The sequence below is a fragment of the Nyctereutes procyonoides genome, unplaced genomic scaffold (assembly GCF_905146905.1).
Source record: "Nyctereutes procyonoides isolate TBG_1078 unplaced genomic scaffold, NYPRO_anot_genome, whole genome shotgun sequence".
Classification (NCBI taxonomy): domain Eukaryota; kingdom Metazoa; phylum Chordata; class Mammalia; order Carnivora; family Canidae; genus Nyctereutes; species Nyctereutes procyonoides.
The window spans coordinates 32510406-32535000 of NW_026575133.1; the positions used below are offsets into that span (position 1 = coordinate 32510406).

Sequence of the window (24595 nt, forward strand, 5' to 3'; positions counted from 1 at the left end):
CGGCCGAGAACCATCTGTTGCCTCTACCTCTGTGCATTAGGACCTCGGCTGAGGCTGCCAGGACGCATCTCACTCGTGACGGTTCTCAGCTGTCGGGATGGGCTCTGTTCACAGTGAGCTTTTGCTGGACTTGAAGCCAGTTCCCTCAGGCGAAGCTCTAGCGCTTTAATCCTCTGAGCCTTGAAGTTTCTTCTAGGTGAGGAAAGTTTTGTTTTTATGTTTAGCCATAAAGAGTAGGCCCAGCCTTCTAGGAAACCGGAAGTGTGTGTGTCGTGCATTAGGTCCTGTGCTGAGGACGGTTGTGTACTGGACGCTGCTCGTGTCCCCAGGGCACGGACAGGTGAAACCGTCCTGTCAGGAATGTGCGTGGGATTTTCCCGTCCTGTGACACTTTCTCCCTTGGCACAGGCCACTCAGTGATCGTCGGTTGTGTCTGGAGTGTCTCCCCCTGTGAAGTGCAGGGACGCCAGCAGTGCCCGACGTTAGGCGTGCTTGCTCTAACTGGCTCTCAGTAACCTTCTTGCCTTATTCTCATTTTTCTATGGCTAAATGTGTTTTAAAGAACTCCTTCTATAGGGCTCCTGCAATGAAGAGTGAGCCTCCTACAACGTGGGCCTCTGTCTTTCACGAGCAGGGGAGGGGCAGGGAGAGAGAATCTCAGTCAGACTCGGTGCTGAGCCCAGAGCCCGACGGGGGCTTGAGCCCATGACCCCGAGATTACAACCTGAGCCAAAAACCGAGACTTGGTCACGTACCTGACTGCGCCCCCACCACACACATGTCTGGTTTTTAAACAGAAGCTGAAAACTTTGTGTTTTTCAGTTTTTGAAGAACCCGAAGATCCCAGCAGTAGGTCCTTCTTCTCAGAAATAATCTCCTCCATCTCTGATGTGAAATTCAGTCACAGTGGTCGGTACATGATGACCCGAGACTACCTGTCGGTGAAGGTGTGGGACCTCAACATGGAGAGCCGGCCCGTGGAGACCCACCAGGTGAGGCTGCCACACAGGGATGGCGCCACACGCGCTCAACACTGTCTAACCTGCCTGTGGTTTCATTAAGGTCCACGAGTACCTGCGAAGCAAGCTTTGTTCTCTGTACGAAAACGACTGCATCTTTGACAAGTTCGAGTGCTGCTGGAGCGGTTCGGACAGGTAGGGCCTGCAGCGCCACAGGCCTCCTCGGGGGCACAGGGGCTGCCCAGCCAGCTCCCCCGCACTCGTGGTCCCGTCCGTATTCACACAGTACACGTGCTAATGAGGTTCCTTTCGACAAAGTTTAAAATGCATTTTAAATATCTTAAAAGTAACTGATTTCGTATCATTTCCAAGATGAGCGAGAAGGCCAAGCATGGTGATGGCCACATTCTAGTTTGCCTTTTCTTCTGGCGGGGAGAAGAAAGTGCCCTCCGAGTCCACTGGTGGTTGTGCTTGAGCAGCAAGAGGGGTGGGTGGCTGACGGGAAGTCCTGGCGGACTTTACAGGGGGGCAGCTGTGGTGTCTCGGTGGGTGGTTTTGTGCACATTCTTGGAAGAGAGTAACGGCGGGCGGGCGGGCGGGCCTGCTAGGGGTTGGGTCTTCGGTGTCAGACAACTCCGCGCATTTCTGGGTCTGGAAAGACACGTCCTGCGTCGTCTCTAGTAGAATTGTGTGTCATGTGGGGCCTCCCCGGATGCTGTGACAGAGGGCCTGTGCTGCTGGCCATAAGGCACCAAGTGGACATTCTGAAAACCCTTTGGCCCCCACACCTGGCCCTGCTGCCTGTGAAATACTGAAAAATGCCTTTAAGTTACCCATCCGCAGGAACATTCAGATGCTTTCCAGCAACGCTTAGCTGTTGTTTCACCCTTGCAAACTCTGCCCTGCCTTCTTGCCCAGAAGCACCTGTTGAGGGACAGCATGACCTGGGAGGTGACCTGCACTCTGCCCCCAGGGAATGGGATGGCTCCTGGCCGGCCGCTCGGGAAGCTGGCCGGTGATGTGGTTTGGGGCCCTGGGCAAGTGCCCGGGAGCGCCGCCCACCCCCACCTCCACCCCCACCCCCACCCCCACCCCCACCCCCAGCCCCAGCCCCACATAGGCGTGTTGGTCAGGAGAGCCGAAGAGAGAGTCTGTATTGGAGCTGTTCATGATGCGTGCCGCTGATGAGGTAGCTTCCTCCTGAAAGAATCTCTTAGCAGTCTGTTCCGAGGGCTGTGGCCGACGCAGTGGAGTGTGAGGAGCGTGGACGTAAGCCGCACGTGGGCGCGCTCCCTGCTCGGCCTTCCGTGTCCGTGGCCTCGCACATGAGGCTGAGCCGGGGAGGGCCCCGGGCTGGGTGGTGCTGTGCGCTCTGGAGCTTCAGGAGTGGAACGAGGATGGTCAGCAGTAGACTTTTCTGAGTTTATCCTGTTTTCTGGGTGCAGTTTTAGGTGCGCTCAGACCCTGAGGGATTTGCTCAGGTGGTCAGGGTCCGCCACGAGCTGGGCCGCCGTGAGACGGGAGGCCCGGGGCTCCGCAGGGGAGACGACAGGGAGCCACAGGGATGGGGCTGTGCTGCCAGCAGGGTCTGTGGGGCGAGGTCTGAACCGCTTCCTCATCTGCAGTGAGGCTCACTCTAAAGCCACGGGCCAAATCATGGCAACACTGTGAGCCACGATCCTCCTGGTTTTATTGAAAAAGACCAGAAGTTTGTACCAATGTAACAGACATTTTCGACTGCAGACATCGTGGAAGCCGTTAGAATTAATCCTGGACCAGGAAGGTCGTGGGCAGCAGGGCAGCGGCTGAGTCCACACTAAGGTCTAGGAGGTCCCTTAATGCTCCTGTAGCTTCCTGTGAAAGAACTGTTTGACGCCAGAATACGCTAGGACAAGTGTGACTAGTGTTCACTGAACACAAACCAGCTTTGAGTCATTGACAGAGTTGCAGGTGTTCAAGACCCGAAAATAAATCACACCGTACTCATGGCTGGGACAGATAGATGACTGCGTCCTTTTTTCTTTTTAAAAATGCACTAATGGGCACTGGGCTGGCTCACTCAGGAGAACACCCGACTCTTGATCTCAAGGTCATGAGTTCGAGCCCCACTTTGGGTGTAGGGATCACTATAAAAAAAAAAATGCTTGTAATTAAAAGTATGACTGTGCCTTTTTTCCTCTTTTATTCTGTACTGTTTAATTTTTGCCGATGTGATTGCATAGATGCAGTTCAGTAGAAAATTTTCACTGCATTTCTCTCCCGACCATTCTTACTGTCCTTTCTTAATTCTACAAATGGTCTTGTTGAGTGAGGGTGGGGGGACCCGCGCTAGGCGTCCAGGGCGCTAGGCCCACCTGCGGCGGGGGTGTTGAGCGCCTCGTCCTTGACGAGCGTTACTCTGTCTTCTTGTCTTGAGCAGTGCGATCATGACCGGGTCCTACAACAACTTCTTCAGGATGTTTGACCGGAACACACGGAGGGACGTCACGCTGGAAGCTTCCCGGGAGAACAGCAAGCCTCGGGCCAGCTTAAAGCCTCGGAAAGTGTGTACAGGCGGTAAGAGAAAGAAGGACGAGATTAGTGTGGACAGTCTGGACTTCAATAAGAAGATCCTGCACACGGCCTGGCACCCGGCGGAGAACATTATCGCCGTGGCTGCCACCAACAACCTGTACATATTCCAGGACAAAGTCAACTAAGGAAGCCAGCGCAGGGACTGAGCCCGGCCGTCTTCTCAGAGGAGGGGCGTCATCCTCCCTGTGAGAAGTCACGGGCCGCTGCCCCCTCCCCTGGGCGGCTGGGGGGCCCGGCCTTCCCCCTGCGGCGAGGCGGCCCGGGCCACTGCCCGCAGAACACCCGTTCAGCGCGGACGTGGTGGACAGTGCCCAGTAAAGGCCATCACTCAAAATAAATGTATTTATTTCAGTCTGAGCCTTCCTTTCCAATTTGTAGACCAAAAAGTTCCCACCCAGGAGAAAAGCCGTCTGATGGAACGTGTCTCTCTCTGCAGCCTCCCCCGCCCCATCACACTCGCGCCTTCCGCCGCGGCCGCCGTGCCCCCCGCTCCGCCTCCCTCCGAGCCCGGGCGGCCCCGTGGAGGGCACAGGGTCCCCAGCAGGCTCAGGCAGCTTTACTCCCCCTACACCTGTATCTGCCATCACACCTTCTGGTGTGACCACTGAATAAAAGCAACACACTATAAAGTGTTTTTAAATCCAAGTTAAGTATCCGCTTTTTATTTGCCTTCGTTGCACATCATGAAATCATGCAGAATCGTGCTTTGGAACCATCTGAAAACCTCTTGTCCTCGGTCGGCAGAACGGTAGCTCTGAACCCACCCGTCCCGGGCTCTGCGGCTGTTTGCTTCTGTGGCGTTAGCGCAGGTTACGTGCCAGGTGGGGTCTGCACGGAGCCTCACCTGGGACCACCTGTGAGGAGACTTGGAGCCGCAGAACCGCCGCTGCCCGAGCCAGCGTGTGTCCCGTACACCTCCGGGTCACAGGAACGCACGTGCTTGCTTTTCAAACTGCTTTGAAGAGTACTTGTGGGAGGGATATTCTTTTTGAAAACTGCTGAAATTCCACACGTGCTGAATTTCATAGCGCATTTCAAGGCAGCACAGTTAACCCGTTGTGATTCCTGCGTGACGCCACCACTGCCTGGGTGTATTGTAACGCAGGGTCTTTGATATCAGAAATCAGGTTTTCCCAAGACAAAATCCAGAGGCTGACGATGCTCTGTGACTAGAAGTCACTGGGATTTCACACACCGCGTCCTCCAGGGGACCGGAGCGCCGCGCACACGCCCTGCTCTTGAAATCGAGGTGTGTGTTGATTATTCACAATACCCACCTGCAAGGACCAGTGTCTTGATAATGAACTTTCTGTTCATTACCCTGAATAAATGTTAATGGGAGCCACTTTAATTCACATTAAGGTAGAATTGGAGGGTTTAAAAGTACAGTTAATTTAAAGCTGATTGTCACGGGGCTCCATCGTGGCACAATCTCTGAATCTGGCGCGGAGTTCTCCAAGTCCTAGGCCTCCCTGGCCCGTCGAAAAGTTCTAATGGGATCATACATGCGTGTTCAACTGTTTTGACCAAAAGGTTAATAAATTTTAAACGTTTAACAGGATCCGCACTGTGTTGGGACGGCTTTTCCCAACGAGTAGCACTTGAGCTCCAGGGAGGGGACCCGGCGGAAGGGCCGCTGTCCCCGTGGCTGCCGCGTGGTCCGGGTGCGGGCCCCTGGGCGCAGCTGCAGCTCCTGCGGGACACGCGCTCCAGGGACGCGGCCGGCCCCCTCCTCTGCCTGCAACGCTTCCAACTTGTTACGCCTTGCGTCCTGCTAGTGAGGTGACCGTCCTGTGGTTTGCAGACTTCATTTACATTTCTTTCTTGTTTATATCCTTTGTGAAATACCTATTTTCTTATTCTTAAACTCACCTCTTTGGTTTGCAATTACAGACATTGTCTCTGTTCCGGAAAGTTAGTTGTGTGAATTGTTTGCATTCTTAGAATTCTGTTTCCTTGAAGCTCTCGTGCTCTCGAGGCCGGTGACCTGGATTGGGATGAACACGCTTTATTCATGTGTGGGTTTAGACACGCTTTTTATAAAGAAAAATCGAGCGTCTGAAGCCCGCTGAGACTCGGGAGTCGGTCAGCTGTCCACAGGGCGGCGGCGGCGTGACAGCAGCACGTGCCGCATCTCGGCCCGCGCTCCTCCGGGGAGGGGGCGGCCCTGTGTTCGCAGCCAGGGGACGGTTCCTGCGGGCCGGGCGGCCCGGGGCTGTGTGGCCTCCTTGCTTCCTTAGGAGGAACAGTGTGCAGCCCTTCCTTGAGGGTGTGAGAAGAAGGTCACAACTGGCGCTTTGACTTTCTGTCCAGCACGCGCCGGGTGCCGGGCGGAGCGGGCGCCTGACTCGGGCCGGGGCGACGGCCTGTCCTCGGCGCTGCGATGAAGGCACAGCAGGTGCCTGTCGTCCGGAGAACGTGGCGCTGTGCACAGAGCCCCGGCCTGGGGGGCTTGCCCTGGGACCCCGGCAGGGTGCCAGGGGAGGAGCCCTCACTTCCTTAGGACCCAGCTCAGGACCCAGCTCGGGTGCTTGGGCGGGTGCAGGAGGTGGAGCACGGTCTGCCTCGGGCCGGTGAGGTGACTGAGCAGACGCCGGGCCTGGGGCTTCACGGAGACGGGCGCCCGCTGCCCTGGCTCTCCCGCTCGGCGCCCAGGGGCTCCTGCACGCCCACCGCTGGGCGCCCCCTGGAAGCTGGGCGTGTTGCCCCACGAGGGTCTCCGCACAGGCTGGAGGCGGAGGTCGCCAGGCGGGGACCCTGTGGGTAAAGGCGGCCCACACACAGGGCTGTCTGGGAGGGTGGGGGACCGCTGGCCTGGGCGCTCATCCTGACGGTGACGACCCCCCTTCCTGGGGGCTGCGCAGGCCCTGCACAGGCCAGCGCCGCGAGTCCCGGGCCCCACGCTGTGCCCCCATGGAGCCGGTGAGGGGCAAGCGTGTGGGACGAGGGAGCACTTGCCCGAGGGGCTGCGGCCCCGAAGCCCTGCGCACAGCCGCCTGCTGAGGAGCGTGGTCGTGGGTGCCGCACCCGCCAGCGCAACCTCTACCTGGGGCATGAGACGGGTCCCGGTGCCCTGCGTTCACCTCCAGCCCGTGCAGTGGCAGATGGGGTGGCCCAGTGACACCTGCGGCTCCTCCAGTAAGCACGGTACCGGGAAGTCCGCGGAGGAGACTGGCTCCCGCGGTGGCCTGCAGCCGTTTTGGGACGAGAGGTGCCGCACGTCTCTAGCAGGAGGGCCGGATGCCGGGTGCTCGCAGGCTGGCACGGGACGGAGGCCCGTATGGGGCCCTGTGCCCGGGGGCTCCCTGGCACCCATCTGTCACCAGGCCGTGCTGTTCCTTGGGGTGCAGCATAGCTCCCAACGCAGCGGTGCCCCGACCCCGTCCCTGCGTGCCCCCAGGCCCGTTCATGTCCTCGGAGATACCAAGACGTCTCTGAAAAGGCGTGTCCCGTGAGCATAAGGAGCCTTGATCTGTTCCAAGAACGGACTTGCAGAGGGCACTCCGGTCCCGGAGGCCAGCATCGTCCCGCGGTGCCATTGCGCGTTTCTCGCTGGGGCTGCTGTCCTCCCGCAGGCGACCCAGACGGGCAGGACTCGGGGTTTGCACACGTTGGGGGGAGCCCTGCACTTCTTGTCGCATCCGTCAGCACATAGGACACCGGGTGGGCTTTCCTGTGCTGAGAACTTTTAAGATCTCCCCCAGCCACTGGGTCCCCTGCTGTGGTCCCCACACTGGGCCTCACATCCTCGCGCTGGCCTTTACTACTAGACACCCGTGCTTCCGACCCCTTCCTCCCGTCCCGTGTCCCCCCCCCCCCCCGGCAACCACTGTCTACTCCGGGAGCGCGGGAGCTGCAGTTCTGGCTTTTGCTTTGTGCTGGTTTGTTTTTAGATTCCACGTCGAAGCGGGATCATGATTTGACTTGGGCCCCTCAGCATCACGGCTTCACAGTCCATCGTGCTGGAAATGAAGGAAATGGTAAGATTTTCTTTTTCTTTTTTTTTTTTTTTTTTGGCTGAACACTGTTGCTGTGAGGGACCAAGAGACGCAGCACACTTCACCACCAAGGGACACCTTGGTGCTTCCGAACCGTGGCCGCGTCAGTGGCCCTGTACATGCTGCAGCGCGAGGATCTTCAGGCGAGTGTTTTCGTGTCTTCAGATGTGTACCTGGCAGTGCACTTGCTGGGTCTTGGGAGGTTCTGTTCTTGACTTTTTAAAAGATTTTGAGCGAGCGAGTGAGAGGGCACGGGGGGGAGGGGGCAGGAGAAGCAGACGTCCCCCCCCCGCCCCCCAGCAGGGAGCCGCGGTGGCAGGGTTCCACCCCAGGACCCTGGCTGGGGTCATGACCTGAGCCGAAGACAGACACTTCTCCCACGGCGCCCCCAGGCACCTCCACACCCCGTGCACTGTGGCCGCACCTGTTTGCGTGCCCACCAGCAGGGCACGAGGTGCCTTTTTCTCCACATCGTCACCCACCCCTGTTGTTTCTCAGGTTTGAGTAGCCGTCCTGGCAGACGTGAGGGGACAGCTCATTGCAGGTTGGATTTGCATTTGCCTGGGGAGGATGTGGAGCGTCTCCTCGTGTGCCGGCCGTTGGCATCTGGACGCCGCCTGTGGAGAAATGTCCGCTCGTGTCTCCTGCCCACTTTTAATCCACTTCCAGTTGGAGGAATTATGTTGAGTATCAGCCTCTAATCAGATAAATGACTTACAGATGTTTTCTCCTATTTAGTAGTTTCCGTTTCATCGCGTTCCTTTGGTGAGCCTGAGATTTTTAGCGCGGCGCAGGCCCCTGGTTTATTTCTGCTTGTGTTGCTTTTGCGTGTGGGGTCAAATCCACAAAACTGTCACCAGGAAGTGTCCGGGAGCTCACTGCCTATTTCTCTCTGGTTTATGGTTTCAGGTCCATTGTTGTTTAACAATTTTGGGGAGGGGGGGGCACCCGGGTGGCTCCGTGGTTTAGCACCGCCTTTGGCCCAGGGCCTGATCCTGGGGACCCGGGTTCGAGTCCCACGTCGGGCTCCCTGCATGGAGCCTGCTTCTCCCTCTGCCTGTGTCTCTGCCTCTCTCTGTGTCTCTCGTGAATAAATAAGAATCTTAAAAAAAAAAAAAAAGTTAAGATTTTGGGGAGCATGCGAGCAGAGGCAGCGGGAGCGGGAAAGAACGTCGAGCACGCTCCCCGTGGAACACAGGGCCTGACGCGGGGCTCCATCTCGTGGCCCCGGGATCACGACCTGAGCTGAAGTCAGGAGGCAGCTGCTTGACCCCAGGCCAGGCAGGTGCCCCACGGGGGCTGTGGCTCACACCCTGAGACAGGACCTCGTGCTCCGCCCTCGGGGCCAGCCAGGCGCCTGCGTCGCTGTGGAGCCAAAGCACAGGGGCCCGGGTCCCCCAGCGCCTCCACTGGGGACGTGGGCCGCCCCCCACACGCCCGGGCCAGTTCTCGTGGGGCCACGACCGCGCGCGTGGGTCTCCACGCCGTCAAGCTTGGAGTTTCCGTTCTGATCCCTCCGTGGGCAGGCTGAGCCCTTTGTACCTGTCCCGCGTCACCAGAGCTCCTGGGGACTTGGCGCCGTGCGGCCGGAGGCTGCCGCCCCATCAGCCCTCCTGTGTTTACGGGGAACTCCGAGGGAGGGAGAGCCGTGCCTTCCCGCTTGCTACCCACCCACGCGGGCCCAGGGGCAGTGCCATCGCCGCGGTGGCACCCTGGCGTCCACGCCCTTCTGGACTCCGCAGCACACAGGCCGGGCCCTTGGCCCTGGAACCAACTGAAGGGCGACGGGAGGAGCCAGATCCGGAACCCGCCAACTCGCGGCAGTCGTTGCTCATCCGGCCCCGGGGACCAAGCTGGGGGCCTGCCCATCCTGGGGAGCACGCACATGATCGCCACGGTTCTGAGAGCTCAGCACCCCGAACGGACAGACACCCCCAGGTAGTCGCCACCTGCCCCTGCCCCCGCCCCCATGCTGCACCGTTGGTCAGGATTCGGGAGTTCAGCTCGGTGAGGTACTGCTGGGGGGAGTCACGAGAAAGGCACAGGCCCTCCTTCGGCCGCTCCCGCTACCCGACCCCCCCTGCTCCCCCGGAGGCAGCCAGCCTCCTCCGTTTCTATCTATCCTTGGGATCTTTTTCCAGAAGCGAGTAGTTGTGGTCTTAGGCTTCTTGTACAAATGATGGCACACCGCATACGTTTTCTTAAAGACTTTATTTTGTTCATCGGCCTGCGATGTGGGCTCAGCGGGTTCAGCTCAGCTCAATGGTATCCAGAGGGGCAGCTCCCCTGGTGCCCGAAGGCCCGCGTCCAGGCTGGCCTGCCCCCTCCACATCCTGCCCCACTGCCCGGCGCCAGCTCCAGTTCCCGTTCGTCAGGAAACCATACGTCCCAGGAATCCCCATCAGTTTGTTGACCCCCCGCGGTCGTCCTGAGAAGCCGCACTGGGCTCCAGCCAGGAAGCCCCGCGGCCCGCTCCCCCCTTGCCTGCACGCAGGGCCCGCGCTTCCTTCAGGCATCTCCTACTGGACACGGACCCGTAGATCTCCAGGCCTGGAGGGTTTAGCTTCGGGGCAGATGCCTACGCTGGGTCACAGGGAACGGGCAGGTGGCCACCCATCCCCTCCAGAGCTGTACCCACTGTGCTCTGGGCGTCCCAGGGCCCCATCGAGTCTGCAGACTCAGACTCTGCGGCAGCAGGTGCCAGGACCAGGAAGCTGCATTCAGAAGTGGCAGCTACATGTTTCATCTGCTTAAGATCCACAACTGTTTGAATTATCTAACATAATCCAAACACGTAAACTTGCTATTCGGTGAATACAGTGAGAAGAGCACACGGGCTATTTGCAGAAGCTCCAGGACTAAGTGCATCCTGCCCCGAAGGAAGAACCAAATACAGATCCAGGCAAATACAGCACTGTCAGGAGTAAAATGTCCAGCCCCAGGCTGAGTGTGACGAGGGGCCCTGGTCTCGACCCCGTGTCCCTAACAGCCCTTGGGTACTTGCAGCCAGTTCTGCTCAGTGCTCAGCTAATGCCACCCAGAGGGGGACAGAAGTGACTGCCTGGAGGGCCCCCCCGTCACCCGAGTGATGGCTCAGGAAACCACAGGGGGGTCCCTGTGCACGAGGGGGCTAATTCTGAAGACGCTGGGCCTCGCTCGGCCCTGACGCTCCAGGCACAAGTAGCAGAGGAATGAGCCCCTTCGGTTCTGACGAAAGGCAAATACAACATCTGCTGTGAGTCACAAGGGCATTTCGCTTGGCCAGAGCGTCCACGGGACTTGAATCTTTCTCTTTTCTAGAGAAGTTACATGAAGAACTCCGACGCCATTCATCCAGCTTTCTCCCAATGAGGTGGCTGTCAGCTGCTAGGTCCAAGGTAATCATTTAAATATGAACAGAAATTTTAAAAACTTAAAATGTCATTTATTTTAACACAACTAAATTGAGTGTGGAAATGAACAAATACACAACAGGATACAGAGTACGCCTAAGAGGCAGCCTTTAAGAGGTCATGCTGTCAGAAAGGTAACGGTGACAACGGGGCGGATGCCTGGTTTAATCGGAAAGCTTTTTGACATTTCATTTAAACCATGTGACTACAGTCATCTCTGAAGGATTTGGCAAAGATTTATTTTTTTTCTATTTCCAGTCTTTTGAAGTAGACACAGGTTTGCTTAGAATGAAGCTGATTCTAAGAGCACACAAAAACCAAACACAAAGAGTAGACTAAATTCAGCAATCCAGAGTGATGAGTTAGTTAGGATCCTCAGCAGGCGCCCGGGACAGGAGACGGACTGCCCAGACGGCTGCTAAGTGTCCGAACCGTACAGTGGGGTCTGTATCTGCTCCTCGGATTCCGCTGCGTAACCAGGAACAGCAGAGTCCAGTGTTGTCTTTAGTAAAGACAACCTGCACCCACTTAAATGTAGTGTTTCCTCTAACAGTGTGAATATAAGGCCACAATATTCATTTGGGATAAACCCCTTATGTAGTCATTTTAATAAACATTATTCATTCTTTTCAAATATAAAGTATTTTAACTGAATAACTGGTGACAGGTAATTTCTGTTAAAATACTACATGTGTTGTATCTAGTGTGTTAAAATTATTTATACTTCGATATTTATAATAGCCAAACAAAATTTACTACCAAATTATTAGATGTTAATCAGTATGACATGCTTAGTAGTTGATCCCATCGTATGATTACAGGTTAGCGTGGTCTTTGTCTTTTCTTTCTACTAAATTAGCAACGCAGCATTTAAGAACAAACAGACCAAACAAGTGGCGCAGCTACCCACGGACCGAGACCGCTCTGTGTTGGTGCTGCCGCCGCCTCCAACCAAAATCCCCGCTATAGGAAAAAAGCCAGGTTCCGACTCTTCATCAGAAGGTGCTGGTGGAAGTTGTCAGGCGCCTTCCAATGTAGATCCTTCACAGAGAAAGCAATCAGCAGTTAGCAGGTTAGCAGGGCACTCACGCTGGTTACGGCGAACGCGGTCGGGACCCGCCACCTTCTGCCTGTTTTTAAAGCCTCTGGTACAGCATCCGCAGTCTTGTATCACGCGCCTCATAATCTGGCATTGTGTATTTCATGATCTAATTCAGAAAAAATCCAACTGCTCTGACACGCGGTGTGCGCAGGACCAGTAGAGGCGGCCACTAACCAACCGGACGTGCCCTCAGGACAGAGCGGTGCTGCCGGTCCCCTTACTTGTAAACTGACCCAGCAGACACTCGTGGGGCATCGCTGTAAGGTCACCGCCACCCACCCCTCAGGCATCTACCCCAGCCAGAGAGGGACCCAGAAGGTAAGGGGCGCAAGTGCCAGGCTCCCAGGAAGGAGGGGGTGGAAACGGGAGCAGGCTGGCTGGGAGCGCGCAGGAACCAGCCCACGATCCTGCTGGGGGGCCTGCTGGGGAGCCTGCTGGGGAGCCACCGCCCATGAGCGAGGGGGTGGACGCGACAGGCGCGGGGCAGCAGCAAGCTCCGCAGCCCGGCAGCAACGGGGAGAGGCAGGGATGCCAGCTGGGGGCGCTGCCCAGGCCCGGCTCCCACAGAACCTGACTTGCCGGTTCTAGAGGCAACGTGGACCCGCTGGGAGGGGCACGGGCAGAATGAAGCTGCGAGTGGGCAGCGAGGGGGTCAGGGGCTGGCCCAGGCCCCTGGAGGGCTCTCCCTCTGGCCACTGCCGTCAGGAGGCCCTGGCCCGTGGCAAGCTGTCCCGGGCAGTTCCCAGGACGAGGGTCTGAGGCCCAGAAGGGGGGCAGGCGAGGCAGCCCAGCCCCGTGCTCCCTTCCCACGGGGCTGGTGGGCAAGGCAGCCCCTGGCAGGACCGGTGAGCCCTGGAACAGCCCGGGCCTCATCTGCCCCGTTCGCGGGATCTGGGAGATGGGGGTGACCGTGCTTCAGGGTCTTCCTCCTCCTGCTTCCCTCCGGGCCCCAGACGCCTGCCTCCATCAGGTGCCCATTGTGACAACCCGGTCGGCCCAGCCAGCTGCAGGCACGCAACACCGTGCGCACCGGGGCTTGCAGGCCACCACCTGCTGCGCCAGGCCGGGCTGAGCCGATGCCGGGGACGAGGGGGTCCGCGTCCTGGTACTGCCGAGCACGACCAGAGCGGGGCTGCGCTGGGGGACGTGTGGCAGGTCCCCAAGGCCCCAGCTGCTGCCGCGGGAGGGAACAGCTTTGAGCACCCGGCCACACAGCGTAAGCAGCTGAGGACTGAGCGACACAGGACGGTCCGGACTGAGAAGCTGGGTGTCAAGAAAGCGCCAGGGAGACACGGTACCCGGAGTCTCTGCCATCAGGGCGGCCCCCACAGTGGGGCCGGGGACTGGGAGGGGGTCCTCCAGGGTCTGGGCTCAGCACCTGGGCCTTGTTCGCCTGCCTGCGTTACCTAACCGACGGACAGTCTGCACTTGAGCAAGAGGCCTACGAATTCCCTGGACCCAGACTTATCTGGACGCAGGCCCGCCCGGCCTCACTCACCCCAACCCGATGGCCAGCAGGTGAGACAGCAGCAGGGATGGGAGGAAGACCTTCAGGAACTCCGCCGAGAAGATGCCCCCCTTCTTCATCACACTCGTGTTCCGCATGCTGAGCGTGGCCGTGCGCTTCGGGTGCTTGAACAGGAGCTCCCTGGGGAGAAGGAGGCCAGTGAGCGGCTGCGCGGAGTCCACGCACACCCCACACCACTGGAGACACTCACTTGGGGGGGATGTTTTCTGGCCGACTTGACCAATCCCAAATCCAGTCTGAGTTCTTCTTCAAGATGCTCTCAACTTCTTTCCTTCTCTCGATATAATCTTCCTCAGACTACGACAGAAGCAAGGTGAACAGTGCTCAGCGCGCAGTGGGTCCCACGGGGCAGGGCGGGCAGGTGGGGCCTGGCTCACCCCCCCCGCGCCCCCCAGCCCCCCCAGCCGCACAGACACCCAGCCTGCAAACACGGTCTGGAGGAAGCCGTGCAAGGTGAGGGCAAAGGCGTCCCCACAGAGACGCTGACCACAGCAGGGCCGGGGAGGAGGAGAAAGTGAAAGCCATCTGCAGGCCCGGCGCGGCCGTGGACACGACGGCAGCAAGTGCCGCCGGCTCTGAAGGGCCGATGTCGTGTTCGGTGGGAGGGACAGAACCAAAGCACATTTACACATACCTGCCGTCTCAAGCTACATCTAAAACATGTAAGACAAGACATGAATGATAAGGGACTTTAGGAAGGAGGAGCACAGGTGCTTTTCTCCCTTTTTGCATTTAAAAAACTCTGAACCCGAGTATAATTCCTCTTGAAAACCAGAAAAAGCACTGCTTCCGTTTTTGGAAATACTCTGGAATGCAGCAGGCAAACCAAGCAGTGGCCCCGGGGGCACCCCGAGGGCACCCAGGGGACCAGGGAGGGTGCTAGGAGGGCCCAGGTGAGCGGGAGGCCCAGAGGGGAGACCCCAGGGATCAAGGGCCTCAGTGGTACCAACGGCAAGACCCTGCTTCCTCAGAAATTTTGAAATAAATTCGGAAGAAGACATCAACTGTTCATGTTCTCATCATCACTGAAAACACCCAAGGGAAACATTTCCTTCGCAGGTGCAGCAGTCCTGGGGGCCAGGGCCCGGGGGGGCGCAGTCGCAGCCCAGCACTGGGGGCCCCGTTCTCAGGGGCCGCGGCCTCCACTCCTAGCACGGAGCTGCGCCAGCCCGTCAGCACGGCCAGAGGCGGGGTCTGAGCAACGACGGTGTCCCAGCGCATCAGCAGAGCCCGAGTGTGCAGGTCACGCCAGGCTCCCCCGAGCAGCCGACACACGAAAGCCCACCCCCACCAGGACAGACACCCCCCGAGGGGCACCCGGGTGCCCTTCCCACTGGCCGCGTGGCCCTGTCCGGGCTGCAGAAGCCACCCACCGTCCCCAGGCGTCCCCGAGCGTCCCCGGGCGGCAGGGCAGGGCAGGGCAGCGGAGGCCGGCCCTTCCTCTGGTCAGCTCGGGTGTCGGGAGGCCCCCACCTCATGGCTTTAAAAAAGGCAGGAGCCTTCGCCTACAGCACACGCTGGTCTCCTCAGTCACTGGAAACCCACAGCGTGCCGCGCGCACGAGCACCACGGCCCACCTGGGAGCTGTTTTTCTCTCCGATGCTGTGGGTGTCTACTTCCGAAGCTCGGGTCGTATCCTGCGGGGTCTGTGAGCGCGGAGGGCTGCGCAGAGACAGGAGAACGGGAGAAGGCGCAGAACGTGAACATTGTCCGTTGTGACCGGCAAAGCCTCCGAGAGGAGGAGCACCGGCCCCCGGCCCCGACCAGGCCCCGGCCCCGGCCCCTGCCCTCCTCAGCTGGGCTAGGCCGGCATCGGGCAGCCAGAGTGGTGGGGGGTGGGGGGCTCCCCACGGCCGCCTTCCCGCACGCACTGGCTCTGTGCCCCGCTGCACAGCCGAGAGCAGCTGACCTTTGATTTCTGACTCAGCCCTGCCGCCGGGAGTCACTGGCAGCGCTGACGCACGGCAGCTCGTGGTGGCCAGGGGGCCAGGCAGGACACGCAGGGGCAGGGCCCCTCAGCTCTGCCGCGGTCCGCCCACAGACCAGGAGGGCGGAGGCCACTCCTGGACCCGGCCCTGCTCGTCCCCCGTGACGTCAGCACCGGAACAGACGTGCGTGTGTATGCCCACCTGTCACAGTGAGAACTCTTGGAGCTACTCCGTCCAGATTCATGCTGGGCATCCAGCAGTATTTTTTCCAGGTCACCGTTATAAATAGAAGCGGAGGCTGGAACGCTGCTCCCGTTCCCGTTGTTGCTGAAGTGCAGCTCTACCCAGGAGCCTGAGGGGACAGGAAGGCCACGCTGGGGGTTTTCCGCCCACCGCGGAGCCTCGGCTGGCACAGGAGCAGCCCGCCTGCCACCCGGGGTGCGGGGACGCACGCCCAGCCAGCCCCGGCGCCGGGTCCCCAGCCGGTGGCCAGAAGCGCTAACCCGGAAGCCACGGGCCACTGCAGGCCGGCTGACCACGGCGCGGTCTTGCCCTCACGTCCACAAGAGCCAGAGACTGACATCTGTAAGGTTCACGTCATCTCTTTCCCATCTCTTTCCCCACCAGAAACACGCTGATCCCGAGGCCCCACAGAACTCCGCCCCGACTGGATTCTGGGTCCCCTCCACCAGAAGCCGGACACGCGAGCTCCGCAGAGCCAGGGGGGCTGCTCACCGACCGTCCCCCAGCGAGTCCAGCCGGAGCCCCCCGAGCTGCTGCTGCCCACATTCTGCAGATTCCGATCACCCACTTACCGAGACAGAGGCTCACACCCACCACCCCCGACCCACCACCCGCGCGAGCGAGGCTGTCGCCTTCGGCAGCCTGGGTCCTCACGAGCGCACCTGGACATCATGCTGACATAAACACGGCCCAGGGCACCCTCACCGCTGCAGGGCCCTGGGACAGGGTGGGGCAGGGGGTGGCCTGCATGGGTGCCGTGCTGGGGGGCGCAGGAGCAGGCCTGGCCACCCCCCGGGAGGCTCAGATGACCCCGACCACCAGGAGCCCGGCAGAGCCCAGGACCTCGGGGCCGGCAGCGTCATGGGGACCTGCGTGAGAACAGGCACACCCTCTGGCTCCGCCACGACCGTCCACGCAGGATGGGGTCTGCTCCGCGACTGCTAGGGTTTAAGATTAGAGAGAGAGACGCACAGCGCGTGTGCGCAGGAGGGGCGGGGCAGGGGGAGAATGCCAGGCAGACGCCCCGGACCTGGGGCGCGACCTCACGACCTGAGCGGAATCCAGGAGTCGGACCCTCACTGCCAGAGCCCCCGGGGGCCCCGTAACTGCTGGTGTTTCCCGGTGTCCACACGCCCGTGTCAGCCCAGGAGCGGGGCGCTGGGCTCAAGGAGCACGTGCACACCCGTGTTACCGGGAAACGCCCGCCCTGCCCACTGAACCCAGGTGAGCCCCCACCCCAACGACACCAGACACCACACCTGCAGCCTCACACTCGGTACAACCAGTCTCAGTGACCGTGTCCTGTGTGCTTCCTTTTACATCTCTCTGATCTCCCATGAAACCGGCCACCGTGTCATGTTTACGGGCCATTTGCACGCAGCTTTTACATCAGCTGTTCAGGGGGCTCCCGGGCGGCTCGGCCGGCCAAGCGTCCGACTCCTGGCTCCGGCTCCGATCATGCTCTCGGGGCCCTTGGGTGGAGCCCTGCATCGGGCTCCTGCTCAGAGGGAGGCGCACGCTCGCGCCCTCTGCCCCTCTGCCCTTCCACACTCTCTCTCTCTCTGAAAAGAAGAAAGACATACAGAAGCTGCTCAAAAATCCCGCGCTCTGTAGAAGCTCAACGTGCAAGACACAAGCCGCTCTTCATCTGCACAGGCCGCAGGGGACTTCCCTGGGCCTTGCCTTTTCAGAGCTAATGCCGTGTTCTGAGCAACAACAGTCTTTGACTTTAATGCAAAGTTTCAGTCTCTGCCTGCTGAGGCCACGGAGATCGGTGCTGCGGGGACCCCCCCCCCGCCCCCCGCGGCCTGGGTTCACCGAGCCCGGCTTCCCGCTGGGCGTGTGGCCCTCCGGAGGCTGCTCCTGCGCCCCGAGCCGCCTGCCCCTGCGCCCTCTGCTGTGCTGCTTCCTGGCAACGTGCACACGTCTGTCCCGGAGCCCGACCGTCTGTCTGTGGCTCCAGTCTGTGGGTCTCCGGCGCCTGTGCCTGTCAGACGAAGGCGGGCCGCGGAGACGGCAGCCGGGTACCCGAGAGCCCAGGAGCCGCGTCCCTAGTCACTCTGTCTCGCCACAGTCCCGGCCGAGCTGCCTCGCTCCCAAACCAACAGGGAAGCACACGGCCCTCCGCGGCACGGCGGCGCCCAGCCCGAGCCCCACGCAGGGCCGCCCCCTCCGCCCCGCGAGCCTCCCGGCTCGCCGACTGCACGTCTCTGCAGAGAATCCTCACCTGCCCTCTGCACCTTGTTCTCACGTCGCGTTAATCAGAAAAAAAGCAAAGCACAGGCCCCACCAGCCAGCTTACGTCAGCCTCCCAGTCGGCCAACAAAATGTCACGCAGGCTTCCCAGCCGCACGGTTTGCCTCTTCAACTTCCCAAGCGCTTCACGCGGGCCCGGGCGCACAGGCCAGGGCCTCGGCGGAGCTGCGGGGACTCCGGGGCCACGCGCCCCGGCCCCCCCGAGACCGCGCGTCTGCCGGCTTTCCTCCAGGCTGCTGCCCCCTAACCCCGAAGCCTCATTATAAAAGCTCCAGAGTGGGAGTCCTGCCCGGGGACGCCCAGGCAGCTCGGAAACCAGCTCCTGGCACAGTCCCAGCCCCGGCTCCGTGGCTTCTCCACACGCCGGGCCTGCCTCCACGCCCTCGACGACGCTGAGGTGCGCCGCCGATTCCGCGGGCTGCCCGCCATCAGTGGAGTCTGACGTGCGGGGTCCTCCATGACGTCATGAACCTGACGTGACTGGGGGTGGCTCTCCCACTGGCTGTCCAATGACTCGATCCCTCTGCCCCCCAAGACGGCGCCTCCAGCAGACAGCAGCTGAGCACGGATGTCCGATGTCCGGGCTCCTCCAACACCCACCCAGGCCCAGTCGTTCCCAGGAACACCTCTCAGATCTCAGGAGAACGCTCCCCTTACGTTTACCCATTTATCAGGAAGCACCTGGGGCTCCGTCGGCGAAGCCTCTGCCTTCAGCTCAGGGCCCGGGCCCGGGCCCTGGGATCCAGCCCCGCTCCGGGCTCCGGGCTCCGGGCTCCGAGGGGGGTCTGCTGCTCCCTCTGCCTCTGCCTCTCCCCCCAACCCCCACGTCGTACTGTCCCCCGCTTGCTCTCTCATATTTTTTTAAAAAGATGCAACTCGGAAAGAGCCAACTCTTGAAAAGACACACGGGGCAGGTATGAGGAAGGGAGGCCAAGCTCCAAGCACGCCGGCACGTTCACCAACGCAAGTCTCCTCCGCACCTTCTCCTGTGAAGTTTTGCCAACCAATCTCCCGCCCCTCCCGTCCCTGGAGGGGGTGTCCTCCCTCTGCTCCCACCCACGTGGGGGGGCCCCAGGGTCCCACCAAGTCACCTCACTAGCAGACTCCGTGTGTTCCAAAGGGGCTCTTTATCAATAAGCCACTAGTATTACTCAAGAAATTCCAAGGATTTTTGGAGCTCTGTGCCAGGAAGCAGGGAACAGACCACATACATTTTTTAAGCAGATCTATTTGGAGTGCCCAGCTGGCTCAGCCAGGAGCGTGCAACTCCTGATCTCTGGGTTGTGAGTTCACATTTCATGTTAGGGTGTAGAGGTTACTTACAAATAAAATCCTTAAAAAAATAACAAACACACCGAGATATAACTGCCATGTAACACTATCAGGTACAGACATGTATGTATTTTTTTGTGACATTTATGTGACAAGGGCCAACTCAAGATTCACATAAGACACACTCGTGTTTTGAAGAATCGTGTCCTAAAAAGCCCCAAGCATCCTGGAATAACAAAAAATCCCATTCTAGACTACGGTCTATAGCAAAGGCTTTGGGTCCAAAAGCTGTATTCCAAGAATGATTTACTAGGATGAGAGTTTTATTATTAACCTGCAACAACGGGGCAGGAAGCACACTTCCTGGCGAGGGGACACCGGGCTCGCTGTTAGTCTGCCCACATCACGCCACTGTTAGGATCACTCATCTTTTTAAGCAAGAGAGAGAATTAAGGTTGCTTCGACACATCAGAATCACAAAGAACTATTAAGGAACTCGGTATAATCAAAGCAACAGGCAGCGGTTCAAGGAAGCCCCTTCTGCCTTCAGCTCCCCCCCCAACATCCGCCTCCCAGCGCTAACGAGACGCACGGCAGCCACAGCGAGCCCACGTCACACCTCTGAACAAGCTAGAGATGAGGTGCCCACCGGCCTCTACTGCGACAGACCCAGAACCAGGGCACCCCGGCCCCGGCCCGCTCCACCTCCCGGGGCAGCATCCACCCGGCTGTGCGGGGTCCCTGCCGGCTCTCCCGCTGCTCCGAAGCCGGGCCCAGCCCTCCGCACTCTGGTTTGGAGCCCTGGAGCGGGGGTTGTGAAAAAGTCGTAACGGCGATGTTGGGCAGCCAGGGTTGGAAAGCACAGGGCACGGGGGTGGCAGGCTTCCCAATAACCTACAGGGCAGTGGGATGAAAGAACACGGGGCCGTGGGTGAAGCTGGGGCATCCCGGGGGGGAAAGCACTGCGAAGCCCTGGCACCCTATTCTGAGGGCCTCTTCTCTGGGAGCGGGGGCTTGATTTACCAAACGGCACGTTCTAAAACCTTTCTGCAAATATAACCATTATTTACAAGTGAGTGAATAAAACTTTTAGAAAATATATAGTAAATAAAAGCTTCTCAAGTGGGGGCACCTGGGTGGCTCCATGGTTTAGCACCGCCTTCAGCCCAGATGTGATCCTGGAGACCCGGGATCGAGTCCCGCGTCGGGCTCCCTGCATGGAGCCTGGGTCTCTGCCTCTCTGCCTCTCTCATGGATGAATAAATAAAGTCTTTTAAAATGTTTTATTTATTTTTTTTAATTTTATTTATTTATGATAGTCACAGAGAGAGAGAGAGAGAGGCAGAGACACAGGCAGAGGGAGAAGCAGGCTCCATGCACCGGGAGCCCGATGTGGGATTCGATCCCGAGTCTCCAGGATCGCGCCCTGGGCCAAAGGCAGGCGCCAAACCGCTGCGCCACCCAGGGATCCCTTAAAATGTTTTAAAAAGCTCCTCAAGTTAAGTGGGAGAGGAACAAGACACTCGTGACCTCCAACTCAACTCAGAGTCCACAGGGTGACTCAGGATCCTGGTTGCGAACAAGGCCTGGTTAAGCCTGCGTCTCCTCTGGCCAGGTGGTGGCCGAGGAGCCTGGTGACAGGATGCGGACCCAGGCTCCCAGCATCCCACTGGCCCTGCGTGGCGAGCCCGACGCGTCCTTTACTTGCGGTCGCCTGCCCTATTTCCCACTTAGCCTCTGGGCCTCACAGAGGCCATCTGTGAGATGTGGGTGTTGGGCTAGGATCTAAGTGTGTAGAACACCTTCAGTGGTACACTTCACAACACCATCATCTCCCTTGAAAAGAAATTCACTTTTTCTCTTCAGACCCCTCTGCCCATGGTGGGCTGCCTGTGACAACCGAACCACGGGACTGTGCAGGCAAGGCGCTGGGCGCGGGGTGGCGGGCTCCCTCCTTAAGCCATGTGCTCAGGAGCAACTCGGCTTGGTGTTCCGGGGTCCCGTGGGCGTCAGTGATGCAACCCCTCCCCTCGATTCGGTTTCCCGGCAGCACCGTGGCAGCCGCGGGCCTAAGGGGAAAGGCACTTGCGTTATCTTGCCAGACAACAGCTTAGACCAGAACGGTCTGGGGGTAGGAAGGAACGATTTTGCCCTTAACTCCGCAGGGAAGAGGTCTGCTGTAGTCTGCAGGCTCACCAGGGCTCGCTCAGGACCTGGTTCAAACATCAACAAGAGGTGATCAAATCAGAGCAGAGAGGGGACAGGCGCTGCCTCAGCCAGGAACCAGGCCTGGATTCACATTTCTTAGGGCAGCTGTGCGGTGGCCCCACGTGATGTGATGCAAGTGACTCCACCCACCTGGGGCTGATGCGGAGCCAGTGCCCTGCAGCACGTACACTCAAGAGAACGGCCCAAGAAGCCTTAAACGTGAATTTCCACTCAGTGTGTAACCATCTTTTTATAGAATAAGCAAAACAGAAAAACAAATCTTTTTAACTCATAAGCTGGCAGTTTTGCATTGCCAATGACTCAGCAGTTTGGGGTCAGTCAAGGAAAGGAGATCTGGGCCCCCCCAGGGACGCTCAACATTCCAGACACCAAATCCCAGCCTGCGAGCAAAATATACAATGTTGGAAAATAAGGAGCTTGATACCTAGAAAGAGGATGATCCTAAGGCAGAGTCTACACAACACCCTTGGATCTTACATGGGACGGAGAAAATTCAAACCCTTAATCCATGTATTTGTTTCAAAGAAGAGAATAGTCAATGTTGAATTTTATAGATTGTGGAACTTGTAAAAAGTGGTCGCAGTTTTTAAAGACACGTTACGCACTGCACGAGACAACATCTTGCTCGGTAAAACTGTGCTAAGGAACAAGAAAAGTAATTGGCAGCTCGCTAGGTCTACCTGAAATCGGGATTTTAACAGCCTTGAAACACCCCCTCAGCGGTCCGTGCAGCCCTCTCCATGCCTATTTACACACTCATTTTGTTTAGTTAACTCTTGCTTCAGAGAATACAAAGGTCATGGGCCACCGGGCTCCTCCGGGGGCCCTGGGGACTCCATGGGGCCAGCCGGCCCCCCTACGGGAATAAGACCCGGGAGGCAGGGCGCAGTGCCAGGAGCCAGCAGGGCCCGTGCCCTGGGCCCCAGCTCCCCAGACAGGGCAGTGCAGGTGTCGGAGGTGCAGGTGTCGGGGGTGCAGGTGTCAGGAGGGCAGGTATGGGGGCGGGTGTCGGGGGTGCAGGTGTGGGGGGTGCAGGTGTGGGGATGTCGGATGCAGGTTGTTGGGGGGCGGGTGTCAGGAGGGCAGGTGCCAGGGTGCAGGTGTGGGGGGCGGGTGTCAGGAGGGCAGGTGCCAGGGTGCAGGTGTCGGGGGGCGGGTGTCGGGGGCGCAGGTGTGGGGGGGGCGGGTGTCGCGGGCTCTGCGCGGCCTGCAGCCCGGGGACCTTCTGCTTGTGTTTTTCTCCACCCACAGATCAACCTCAAGCTGCGTTTTGGAATGACCGCCCGGCGCAGGCGGAGCCCCGTTACCTGCGACTCGCCTCTGCGCTGTTTGTCTCACAGCGCAGGGCGGCGGCGGCGGCGGCGGACCCGGCGGCGGGGACCCCTGCGCCCCCCAGGCCGTCCCCCCGGAACCAGCGGCGGCTTCGTCGGACCCGCACGACTCGGCAGGAGCCTCCCCGGCCTCGGCTCCCGAGCCAGCGCCAGGTACGGCGGGACACGGCGGCCCCGGCTCGGGGCGCGGGGGACCCCGACCTCGGTCCAAGCTGCCCCCGCGCCCCCAGCGCCCCCCGCCCCCCGGGTCCCCCCCCCCGCACACCGAGCCCCCCGCCCCCCGCCCCCCGGGTCCCCCCCCCCCCCCGCACACCGAGCCCCCCGCCCCCCGGGCCCCCCCCCGAGCCCCCCCGGGCCCCCCCCCCCCGCCCGTACCCTGCAAGTTCTCCTCCTGCAGCCCGGGGGTCCCGCTGTGCGACATGGCGTCGGAGGGACGGCGCTGCGGCGGGCCGGGCCGGGGCGGGCGCCGAGGACGGGGCCGGGGGCCGGGGGCCGGGGGCCGGGCGAGGGCGCAGGCGCGGGGCAGCTCAGCCCGAGGCCGGACCGACTGACACGCGCCGCGGGACGCGCGACGGATAAACAGCGGAGCAGCCGCGGCGGCGCCTATTGGCCGCGGGGCGGGGCCTGCGCGTGCGCGACGACGAGGGGCGCGCGGGGCGCGTGCGGCGCGTGCGACGCGTGCGCGGGCCGAGGCCAGGGCTCGCCTAAGGGGCGCAGCGCGCGTGCGCGGAACGGGATCTGAGGACCAGGTCGCGCGTGCGTGAGGCGGGGCCCTGAGGAGCGAGGCGCGCGTGCGCAGGCGCGGCGAGGGGCGGGGACTGGACGCGGTGGTGGTCGCGCTTCGCGGGGCGGGGCCGCGGGCGGGGAGCGTCGGGCGGAGCGTCGGGGGCAGCGCGGCCCCGGCGCGCAGGACCGACCAGGCGCATGCGCACCCGGGTGCCCGCCCCGCCGCCCGCTGCCCGCCCCCCCCCGTGCCCGCCCACAGATGCAGACCGGCCCTGAGCCCGCTCCCCATCCGGACGGCCCCGGGGTCTGCGCGCCCGCGGTCCCCGGTCGGAGCCGCATCCTCGGACCGAGCCCGCCCCCCGCCCCGCGCGCGCCCTGACCCGAGGCCCTCCGCGGGCTCCTGGCCGGGGTCTGTTTGCAGCGCGCAGAAACGCTAATACTCCTAGGTCTGATGCCGTTTTAATGGTCTTAAATCTCATTTGATCGCTTATTTTCGTGGATGGCACATCCTGCAGCCTTACCAAAACCTACACGTTTTAAATAAGCCTCCTCGGGCAGCCCCGGGGCTCAGCGGTTCAGCGCCGCCCTCGGCCCAGGGCGTGGCCCCGGGTCCCGGGATCGAGCCCCGCGTCGGGCTCCCGGGCTCCCCGCAGGAGCCTGCCTCTCCCTCTGCCTGGGTCTCTGCCGCTCTCTCTGGGTCTCTATGAATAAATGAAATCATAAATCGATAAATCAATAAATAAAATCAATAAATCAAATACATACATACATACATACATACTAACTAGCCAGGCTTCTGAACTCTCTATGGACGATTACCAGGAAATGTTTAAGGACAGGTGTTTCTTCCCGCAAGCGGGTTTTCTCTCTCACCTGGGGCCCTCCGGCAAGTGCCATGCGGGGCTTGTTGGACCCTGACCCAGGGCATTCCGGGGAGGTGCCCGCAGAGGTGGGGGCAGCAGCCGGGGAGGCTGAGCAGCCCCCAAGTGCGTTGCGGGTCCAGGGAAAGCACAGTGGGAGGGGAAAGAGTCGGTGGTGGTGCTGGTGGTGGTGGTGG

General features: G+C 60.3%; 3 protein-coding genes across 10 annotated transcripts in view; 2 read left to right on the forward strand and 1 right to left on the reverse strand.

Moving 5' to 3' along the window:
* PPP2R2D (protein phosphatase 2 regulatory subunit Bdelta) overlaps nucleotides 1-4178 on the forward strand; it is a 45844-nt gene extending 41666 nt beyond the window's left edge. For all 3 annotated transcript variants that reach the window (XM_055346306.1, XM_055346307.1, XM_055346308.1), the window contains 3 exons: nucleotides 823-992; nucleotides 1063-1154; nucleotides 3379-4178. In XM_055346306.1, coding sequence (XP_055202281.1) covers nucleotides 823-992; nucleotides 1063-1154; nucleotides 3379-3658 — 542 coding nt within the window. In that variant the 3' untranslated portion in view covers nucleotides 3659-4178. The remainder of the gene's footprint in view (nucleotides 1-822; nucleotides 993-1062; nucleotides 1155-3378) is intronic.
* A 6963-nt stretch (nucleotides 4179-11141) lies between these two features.
* On the reverse strand, nucleotides 11142-23343 carry BNIP3 (BCL2 interacting protein 3). The gene is made up of 6 exons (XM_055346326.1): nucleotides 23188-23343; nucleotides 15683-15833; nucleotides 15131-15215; nucleotides 13744-13850; nucleotides 13524-13673; nucleotides 11142-11964 (listed from the first exon to the last, which is right to left on the reverse strand). The coding sequence occupies exons 1-6, from the start codon at nucleotides 23231-23233 to the stop codon at nucleotides 11919-11921; spliced, it is 585 nt and encodes a 194-aa protein (XP_055202301.1). The 5' UTR covers nucleotides 23234-23343; the 3' UTR covers nucleotides 11142-11918.
* LOC129523405 (uncharacterized) overlaps nucleotides 15840-24595 on the forward strand; it is a 29004-nt gene continuing 20248 nt past the window's right edge. For all 6 annotated transcript variants that reach the window (XM_055346315.1, XM_055346312.1, XM_055346316.1 and 3 more), the window contains exons 1-2: nucleotides 15840-22474; nucleotides 22733-22965. In XM_055346315.1, the coding sequence (XP_055202290.1) occupies nucleotides 17061-18227 (1167 nt within the window). In that variant the 5' untranslated portion in view covers nucleotides 15840-17060 and the 3' untranslated portion in view covers nucleotides 18228-22474; nucleotides 22733-22965. The remainder of the gene's footprint in view (nucleotides 22475-22732; nucleotides 22966-24595) is intronic.